The sequence below is a fragment of the Equus przewalskii genome, chromosome X (assembly GCF_037783145.1).
Source record: "Equus przewalskii isolate Varuska chromosome X, EquPr2, whole genome shotgun sequence".
Taxonomy (NCBI): Eukaryota; Metazoa; Chordata; class Mammalia; order Perissodactyla; family Equidae; genus Equus; species Equus przewalskii.
In genome coordinates, this window is record NC_091863.1 from 39,657,058 (window position 1) to 39,666,928 (window position 9,871).

At 48.6% G+C, this 9,871-nt stretch overlaps 1 protein-coding gene across 1 annotated transcript; it reads left to right on the forward strand.

Annotated features, from left to right (window-relative positions):
* The first annotated feature begins 2,083 nt into the window (after nucleotides 1–2,083).
* Nucleotides 2,084–5,859, forward strand: RBM3 (RNA binding motif protein 3). Its single transcript, XM_070604379.1, has 7 exons — nucleotides 2,084–2,356; nucleotides 2,959–3,078; nucleotides 3,339–3,445; nucleotides 4,089–4,194; nucleotides 4,296–4,389; nucleotides 4,847–4,933; nucleotides 5,273–5,859. The coding sequence occupies exons 2-6, from the start codon at nucleotides 2,976–2,978 to the stop codon at nucleotides 4,905–4,907; spliced, it is 471 nt and encodes a 156-aa protein (XP_070460480.1). The 5' UTR covers nucleotides 2,084–2,356; nucleotides 2,959–2,975; the 3' UTR covers nucleotides 4,908–4,933; nucleotides 5,273–5,859.
* Nucleotides 5,860–9,871: the final 4,012 nt, after the last annotated feature.

Sequence of the window (9,871 nt, forward strand, 5' to 3'; positions counted from 1 at the left end):
TGTGGGTCCTTTCAGCTGTGGCATGCGGGACGCCTCCACAGCTTCGCCCCACGAACGGCGCCATGTCCTCGCCCAGGATCCGAGCAAGCAAAACCCTGGGCGGTGGGAGCCAAGCGCAGGAACTCAACCCCTTGGCCCTGCCCGGCCCTGATAATATGGAAATTAAGGATCTTTATTCAATTAGGATACTACTTAGAGTTAATTACACAAATGTCAGAGTGGGAGAGGCTATCTGCAATTTCCAACACCCAAGGGATTTGTAATTACACTATGTGAGGGACCCCTGAAAATCAACAAGAAGAGGAATATGGGAATTTGTCCAATAGAATATGAATATGAACAAGCAACTTACATGAGAAAACCCAAAATCAAACAAGCACATGAAGAGTACCCAAAATTATAATTAATCATTTAAAATACAAATTGAAAAACTAATGAAATACGACGACTACTGTTAGACTGGAAAATTTTTGAAAGTTGGATAATGCTAAATCTTGCAGAGACGGGAATGTGGGTATCTTCATACATTGCTCCACCCATTCCAGACAACAATCTGGCACTGCTTACAGAAATTAAGTGCGTACATCCCCTATGACCCAGCAATTCTTCTCTAAGTATACATCCTAGAGGATTTTCACACCGTCCCATAAGGAGGCGTTTACAAGGCATTACTTATTGAAAATAATATAGGTGTTGGAGGCAACCCAAGTGTCCTTGTTGGGAGTGCCTAGGGGTAAGATGATGCAGTGTATGCACACACTGGAGTTTACGGCAACCATCAGAAGCAACAGACAGATTAGATGTGCCCATAACAACACAGATGGGTCTGAAAAACAATGCTAGATAAAAAAAAAAGTAAAAAACCGAATGACACCACCATTTACTTTAAAAGCATAGACGAAAATGCAGATTTTATATGAAATCACGCAAAAAGATCACATTAAACCAAATAAAATGGTTAACCGTGGGAGAAAAAGAATGATAGCTAAGTGCAGGAATAAAAAAGAATAAATAAAATGAGGGGCTTTGCATGGAACAGCAATGACAATATGTCATGAACTGTGAAATATGATCAGAGCTCAGACTCTTTGAGAGGCAAACAAGTACCTCTCTTTTGCATGAGGGCTCAGATTCCACGAGGGCTACCTAAGGCCAGTATGTATGTGGACAGTATGAAATCTATTCACGTCCATCCTGGGCATAGGAGGTCTGCATATGGCAAAAGCCAGACAAGTCCATTTTGTGGATGGTAGCATACTGTACTCCAAAAGTTAACAAATTTGGTCTGTGTCGGGGAGGGGGGGCTGACCGTTAGAAGGCTAAACAAGTCCTTTCTACGGATAAGAAATTTAGAGTCTCTGAGGGCAAACTAACCCATTCTTCCTTGATGGGGAGCTTAGAAATGAAAAGTCTGTCAAATTCATTCGCTGTAAAAGTAGCTCAGACACTCTGAAGGCTGGAGAAAACCAAATTGTACAGTGGGTTCAGACACTTCTTGATTTGGATAAGTCCATCGTGTGTTGAAAACTCTTTCTGTGGATCCAGAGCTAAGCAACACTGAGTGACAGCAAAACTTGTTCTGTGGATTGGGATTTACTCCCTCTGAAGATCGGAGCATCCTGTTTTGTAAAAGACACCTCAGGCAGTCTAGTGGCGGGGAAATCAAAAGACTGGCTTCAGGAGGCTGTCAGATAAGGATGAGGGAGGAAGTCAGAAATGAGAAGTAGTGACACCAGGGAAAAGGGTCCATTACTAGATATTGGGTAGAGAAGAAAAGGCAGGGGTCAGGATCAGATACTAAGAAAACGTAGGGTCTGATGTTAAAGACTGTGAAGGGTGACGACATCAGGGACAGAGGGGGATCAAACATGAGGTTAGAGGACTAGAAGAGGAGGAGGTTATCAGAGGACTGTAATTATATCGTCCGGGACCTAAAACAAGATAACTGAGATGGCGAGGAAGATCTCAGAACCAATGGGAGAAATGATGTCAAGAACCGTGAGGGTGATGTCAGGGACAGAAAGAAGTGAGAGCCAAAAGGGTTGCGCGGAAGGGATGAAGACGGCTGGGACCGTGGAGGAGTGATGACGTCACGGTGCACCAATCGCACGAAACGCGCCTCCATTCCCGGAAGCCTACCGAGCGCTTCGCTCCCTTCGCTTTGCTGTCCTTTCCTCCCACCCCGCCCCTCGCTGGCCCCAGCCAATGAGCGCGCACGCCCCCGCGCACTGGGGAACGTCCTGTGACGTGTCCGCTACGTGCGCTTTATCAAGCGTCTTCCCGCGCGGCAACCTCCCCAGTCTGTCTGCTCCTCGGCGGCGGCTGCTGTCTTGGTCTCTTACGCCTTAAAGCCCAGGTAAGCAGAGGCTTGCTTGCGGCGCGGCCGCTGCTCGCCTCACTGATGTGTGCTGCGCCGGCCGAGAGCGGGGTGCGCGAGGGGGGAGAGTAGCGGCTTCTGACACGTAGGCTTGGGCTTCTCCGGGGCGGGCGGGTGTCGTGCTCGGAGGTGACACTTTGCGTTGGGGGGCAGCCTGGCGCGCTGTATCCGAGAGCAAGGGATGCCAGGAGCGGCTGGCGGCGTGGGTGGCAGCGGTGACCACGCGACGGCCAACACCTGCGGGCCCCGCTTTTGCCCACGTGACCGCCGCCATCTTGTTCTGCGGGCGCAGGAGGAACGCAAGGGTGTTCCGGGCCTGCGCGGCGGCACAAAATGACGGGCGTGGCGGCAGGGGATGTTGTGGGCATGCGCGAAGGCGGCCCCCAAATGGCTGCCAGTCTGAGCCGGCCCCCAGCATTCCCGCCTTTTCGACCTGCCTTCTCGGGCTGTCCTTAGTTACCCCGTATTTTGTTTCTCGGGGCTATTTTCTGTTCTCTCCATCCTTTTTCACTTCTCCAATCCCTGTCTCCTTCCTCCCGCCTCCACTGTGGCCCCCGCCCTTCTCCGTGCTCTCACCCCAGCATTCGAATTCACTGCCATGTCCTCTGAAGAGGGGAAGCTCTTCGTGGGAGGGCTCAACTTCAACACCGATGAGCAGGCTCTGGAAGACCACTTCAGCAGCTTCGGGCCTATTTCTGAGGGTGAGAAGTGGGCCAGACCCGTGGTGGGGGGTGGTGAGAGGAAGTCTGGGACCCTTGCATCTCAAGAAATATGGAGAGAGAAGATCAGGACCCCAGGCCTTCACATACTTAATTCCTTTTTTGGTTCTAGGCTTAAAATGTAGTTTGAGGCTCAGGAGAAACCCGATAACTTGGAGTTGAGGCTTGGTGGAAGGGGCCCATTCCCCCTATCTGACATCTCTTGCTGCTTTTCCTCTTAGCCATCTCTCTTCCTTCCCCAGTGGTCGTTGTCAAGGACCGGGAGACTCAGCGATCCCGGGGTTTTGGCTTCATTACCTTCACCAATCCAGAGCACGCCTCAGATGCCATGAGAGCCATGAATGGAGAGGTGAGGCCTCCTACCTGCATAGGGGCCCTGCCCCGATCTGTCGCTTCGACCATTCTTTCTGTTTTTCCCTCTGTGTCTGCTAGGGGCAGCGCGGCCACCAAGCCCCGCAGTGCCCACTCACAGGAGCGTGACTGCCTTCTGTTCTAGGGGGTGGAGGGCAGCGGCAGACAGAGCCGGGCTGCCTGGGAGGCGACGACTGGTCCTGCATGAGGCCGAGAAGCCACCTGTGGATGGTTGACCTGCCCTGGGCTTAGGTAGTAGAGTCTGCAGACCTGCGGGCCTGGCCCGGAGAGGACCTCGTGAGTCTTCTGGGATGGACTCGGAAGCCTCAAACCAAGAGAGGTGTCTATCTAGCCCTAATAGTCGGGCAGCTTAGAGGAGTGGGGAGGAGAACTCAGCCTGAGTTCAGTCAAGATGTAAGTAGTAGCAGGGGGAACACGGTGGATTCAGGTCGTTTTGTGGGATTCTCTAGCTCCCAATAAAGCCATTCTGGTCAAAGGAGCTTGTTCTGGAACGCGGCACCCAGAACCTGGTGCCCAGCAGGAGTTTCTGGGCTGTTTTGCCCACCTGCCCTGCCCACTCTCCCCTCACTACTGCCCTGTCTGACCGCCAACCCATCCTCCTTGTGTCTCCCTACACCTAGTCTCTGGATGGTCGCCAGATCCGTGTGGACCACGCAGGCAAGTCGGCCCGGGGAACCAGAGGGGGTGCCTTTGGGGCCCACGGGCGTGGTCGCGGCTACTCCAGAGGTAAGTGCAGTGGTAAGTTTGATCATGGGGTATGGGGAGAGCCACCTGTTAGTGGTCTGTGTCTGGACAACAGCCATTTAAATCTTTCTTATCTGCTGCAGGTGGTGGGGACCAGGGCTATGGGAGTGGCAGGTATGACAGTCGACCTGGAGGATATGGATATGGATATGGAAGGTCCAGAGACTATGGTGGCAGGTGGGTAGCCAAGAGGTTGAGGTACTTTGGTGGTGCTACTTCCCTCTCCCTAAAAGCTTGGGCGCCTGAGTGCTTGTACATGTCTTACCTTGGTGTTACTAGCGTTTGCTTTTACAAATTGTGATGAAACTGTAAAAACAAGTTATGTATAGTGCATTAATAAATTGTGAGGGTATGATTGCACTATATGGTAGATCTGTTTTTTGCATCGTGTTGGTTAATTGTGAGTCTACATTGCATTTAATGTTTAATATGACTTAATGTTATGTGTAAGTTATATATCACATAGTTATGTGATTTGTATACCACATTCACGTGCTTGATATATTTTATGTGTTAAAGTTTATATTATAGTGCATATAAAATATGACAGGATATGTAAATGTATATGGTTTTTCATATTGTCAGGGAGTGTGTGATACATTCCTGTAACACTAGCGTGTATGTTTTTTCCCAGAAACCAGGGTGGTTATGACCGCTACTCAGGAGGAAATTACAGAGACAATTACGACAACTGAGATGAGGCATGCACACCTAATTGTAGGTGAGACTTGTATGGGACAGCTGATCAGACCTTTGTCCACCAGCCCTGTCATGTTCCTCTCGTTTCCTCCTGCCTGCACACACTTCACCTGGCCCACCTGACATCATTCCTAGGCCTCCCTTACTCTCAAGTGCCTGTCAGGACTAGTATGTTTGCAGGGGTGGGGGCGGGGATCTGCAAACCTGTCTCCCCTGTAATCTTTTTCTCCTGCTAGGCATGGAGGAGATGAAGGGGTATTCCTGTTGTCCAGCCCTCAGTATCTTTATCAGCCCTGGGAGGTGAACATGTTAGCCTATTCCTTCCCAATATCACAAGTCTCCCCCTTCTTACTGTTCTCAGATACACAAGGAATAAAACTTCTTCTGATCCAGGATCATCCCTCCAAATGGCTGTATTTATAAAGATTTTTGGAGCTGCACTGAAACAGCTGTTTTAGTATGTCAACTTCTGTTTTTGAATTGAGCTCCCAAGGTAGCTTGTTAAAGACCTTTTAGAAAGCTCCATGTGTTTTTTACAGTTTTTCTCCCATTTAAAAACAAATTCTGGAACGTTTGTAGAGTGTGGGTATTTTTCCTTTTACCAGTTTTTTAGTTTGGGCTCTCAGGATTGTTGGTCTGACAAAAAATGTTTGGCCAGACTTATGTTTTAAAAAATCATGTGCGTCTAGGAACATTGTAAAAACGTGTGCACAATGTTTATCATGGTTTGGAAGCAATTTCTGAATGTAACTATAAGAATCAAGAACATGATTACTTGGAGATGTTTTTTACTCAAGATCACTGCCCTGGTTATATAGAAGTTTCTTAAAAATATTTGTGAATGTCATTTTTTTTTCTAATACTGGAAGAAAAAAAATATTCTGTTGTGTCTCATGTAGTGTTTAGGATGTCCTTCACGGAGATGATTAAAAAGTTGAAACCTGAAAACAAGTTGACGTCGATAGTGCTTTTTCCTTACTCGACCCAGTTTACAAATTAAAAATACAGGGAGATGAGGCGGAGGGAGGCGTTGAGGGGGGTGGACAGGAATTGCCAAAAAGGGTAGAGGCCTTGAATTCACAGTTCGGTTGAGTTTGGGATTGGTTTGGGTATAGGTGACATCCCCTTATGGCTGGAATTGGGTTTCCTGAGATGGTCTTCTGATCCCATTGTCCTGATCAGTGTCAGCTTGGGAATCAGACTGCTTGGGTTTGACTCTTCCCTAGCTTCTCTGAGCATCAGGTGGGTACCCTTCTCACAGGATTGTTTATCTGGCAGGAGCTAAACCCTACGTTAAACAGTTGTTCCAGTTCCTTCCCCTGAAATCATGGTGGAGGAGGTCCGTCACCTTGGTGTGAGGGACATGAGAGAATCCTGGTTAGAAAACAGTTCTGAGGGCCCAGACTCTATTCAGATTCCAGGATTCAAATCCAAGCTGTGTTGCTTCCCAGCTGTTTGACCTTGGGTGAGTCTAACGTCTGTGCCTCCGCCTCATGGGCATTTTATTTTACATTTTCTCTTGAGGGTTAGTGCATTTAACAGGCATATACAGCCATTGAGAAAGTTGGCAAAGCCCTCAGTCACCGGGATTCTGTCTTCAGTGGGAAAGTGAGGGAGCCTTCGCAGGTGGTGTGGGGTGGCGGTGGCCCAGTCTGGTTTGGAACCTCCCGCTGGTCTTAGTTCCTCAGTTCTTTTCCCTCTAGTTGTGGTTCTGATGGCTATATTGGAGGCCCATGGGCTTTTATTCTTCCACTTGGAGTTTCTGATCACTTGTGTCCCTGGCTTCACCTGGCTGATGTCAACCAAGTACCACCAGATTGCAAGTTCCAGGACTTCCTCAACTGTCTTATTCCTGTCATTCATGGGCATGTGTCAGTGGGCTGAATGTGTCCCCTCAATTCATATATTGAAACCCTCCCCGCCCCAATATGATGGTATTAGGAAGTGAGACCTTTGGGGAGCGATTAGGATTAGATGAGGTCATGAGGGTGCGGCCCTCATGATGTGCTTAATGTTCTTATAAGAGTCATGAGGAGACTTCCCTCCTCTTCTGCACTCCACCGTGTGAGGATACAATGAGAAGTTGGCGGTGTGCAACCTGGAAGAGGCCCCCACGGAACCTCAACTGTGCTGGCAGCCTGATTGCAGACTTCCAGCCTCCAAAACTGAGCGTTTTCTATTTCTAAGGCACCCGGTCTACAGTACTGTTCCAGCAACCTGAACTGACAGACTGCATGGGTCCTTGTATTGTGAGAGTCCCAGTTTTGGCAGCCTGCCTCCTGGGTCTCCTAGTTAGTTGGGAAAGGTCCCAAGCATCCTTCCTCCCACGCAAACAGTGAGGAATTTGCTTTGGCAGGTGGATGGAGACTCGGACTTCTTAGACCTGCCTGGCCCACTGAGCCAGGCGCAGGCAAAGGGGTATTGTGGCTACTCCCACCAGTGAAGGACTTGGTCTAGGGAGGCGTTGTGTGCTGGGCCTTGAGGGAGCTAAGGTAGTGGGGCCGGCAGGAACACCATTACTGCTTTGTAGGTGGGTAAATGGGGGGGCATCTCTATTCCTTGCCCCTCTGGAAGTAAAGTGTCCCTTTCACCAGTAGTGTGGCAGGAGACAGGATCCCATAATCCAACACAGAGTTCCTGCAACAAAATGTTACCCTAAGTGATGTCAATGAAGACCATAAATAGTCTCCTAGACTGAATAAACTTGATCAACCTGCTCTGCCTTCAATTTCCAAAGGTGCGTTATAATCCAGCCCAGGGAGGCCCAGTCTCTTGCTGTTTATTTGCTCTAAGGAAAGGGGCCCAGAGGATTCAGTGTTGGTGTTTCTCTTGCGCTACAATGGTTGAGTGAGAAAATTTCCAGACACGAGATTCGCTTTGACCTGAATCTCACCAATGTGCATTTCCCAGGAACCCACTGAGACCAGACACTCCTCAATGTTCAAAGGTGCCTTCAGAGCCTATGAAGACTGGCCAGGGGGCCTACAAATACTTGTGATACCTCCATACCCCATCTATTTCAAGGTCCAGAAGAAATCCCAAGCCCCGCCCCTCCTACGCCCAGTGGGCCAGAATCACTTTTCAGACCCTGCTTCCTACCTTAATTCTGCCTCAGGTTCAACATGTGTAAAATGGGAGTAATAGTGCCCACCTCGTGGGGGGGTTAAGGATATTAAATGTGATGTGTTTTAAATAAGGTAGGTCTGCAGTACTACCCCCACACCCTTGTCCTACATTCTGGATTTAGGGGTGTAGAAAACTTTGAAGAAGCTTTTAAAGGGGCCAGCCCTGTGGCCGAGTGGTTAAGTTCGTGTGCTCCACTTTGGAGGCCTGGGGCTCACAGGTTTGGATCCAGGCGCTGACCTACACACTGCTCAAGCCATGCTGTGGCAGTGTCCCACATAAATAGAGGAAGGTTGGCACAGATGTTAGCTAAGGGACAATCCTCACCAAAAGAAAGTTGCTGTGAATATTTTAGATATGCAAAAAAGCATGTTGGACAATGATCAGTAGCCAGTATTTCTTACCACTCCTCTGCTTATCAAGATAAAAGATGCTGCAGTCCCTGCCCAACTGTGTTCTGTTTCCAGCCCCCAAGCTTCCCTGGGCTACCAAGGGCCACGATCCTTTATCATTCAGAGTGCACAAAGATCTGAAAACCACAAGTGATTTTTCCAAAGCTTGTGACAAGATCTGACCTGAAGCCTTTCATGATCTTTATTTTTCCCACTTAGCGTGAATATGCCTGCAGTATATTGGAGGAAGTCTAGTGTTTGGTTATGGAGAGCTGCCCTAGATCCTATGGGGTTTGGGGTTTACAGTGGCAGTGGATGCACAAAGAAAGTTAAGGGTTCTAAATTGTTAAAAACAATCCGTGGCATTGTTCTACATAAATATTTCTAATATGCTGTCAAGTCAAACTTCAATTTTAAGCTTTAAGTAAAACTAAGCTCTGGAAGTTTCCTCTTCTAGTTCTTAATAGTTGTCTGAGCACAGAATTTGCAGTCCCTATTTTAAACTTTATTGCTACAATCCGTAGTAAGAAGTACACTTTTCTTTGGGGTCCAGTCCATTATTTGTCTATCTAAGTGAAAGAAAGGTTTAATGAATGAAATGTGCAAAAGTCGTTTATTTCTTTGAACAAGACAGCTGGCCGTAAACCACTCAGATGCTCATGGAGCCTGCAGTTTGAAAAATGCTGTGTGTTTAATAAGTTAAAAAGGAAACTGTTAGGGGTGTGGGTGGTTGGATCCCCACGTTGCTGTGGGAGGTGGGCAGTGTCAGCTGGCTTTTGCTGGCCTTCCCTGTGCCCAGAGCCCTCCATAGTCGCAGGCATTTCTACTCCAGGGGCTTCAAGAAACCCTGTTCTATAAGTGCCAGCTTCTATTTGTTGACATCTGACATTCCTTAACTAAGCTGGTACTTTGCAGATACTGGCCCTGGAACCCTGTCTTGTTTCCCCTCCCCAGTCACAGCCCTCAGGACCCCTCTGACTTCAGGCAGAAGGACCATCCCTTTGCCCAGCACCGGAGGTCCTGCCTTCCCTCCTCCATACGCAGAACCTCTAAAAACCCATCTCCTCATCTGTAAAATGGACAGAGGTAGCCCATTCACTGAGTTGAGACATGGGAAACACCTAGAACAGTGTCTGGTAGTTCAACGTGGTCAGTAACTTAGCATTTGTTATGTGTGCCATAGGGACATAGCGATGGATATGCTGCTTTCCCTCAGGAATCATACTGGTGGGCTCTGCGGACGATGAAGGAAGAAGCTGGTGTACCGTGTAGCGTGAGGGAGTGGCAAGCATTAAGAAAAACAAAGAGGGATGGCATGTGCTGTTGTACACAGGATGATCAAGGAAGGTGACTCAGGAGGTGACCTTCCAACAGACTGGAAGATAGAGGGAGAGTTGCAACGTGTAGGGGAGTGGTTCCGTCGTGGTGCTCTGGCTGCTCTGCCC

Coding starts and splice junctions, on each gene's coding strand:
- RBM3 (XM_070604379.1), top strand. CDS start 2,976: ATGTCCTCTGAAGAGGGGAAGCTCTTCGTGGGAGGGCTCAACTTCAAC. Junction 3,079..3,338: donor CTTCGGGCCTATTTCTGAGG/GTGAGAAGTGGG, acceptor TTCCTTCCCCAG/TGGTCGTTGTCAAGGACCGG. Junction 3,446..4,088: donor TGAGAGCCATGAATGGAGAG/GTGAGGCCTCCT, acceptor CCCTACACCTAG/TCTCTGGATGGTCGCCAGAT.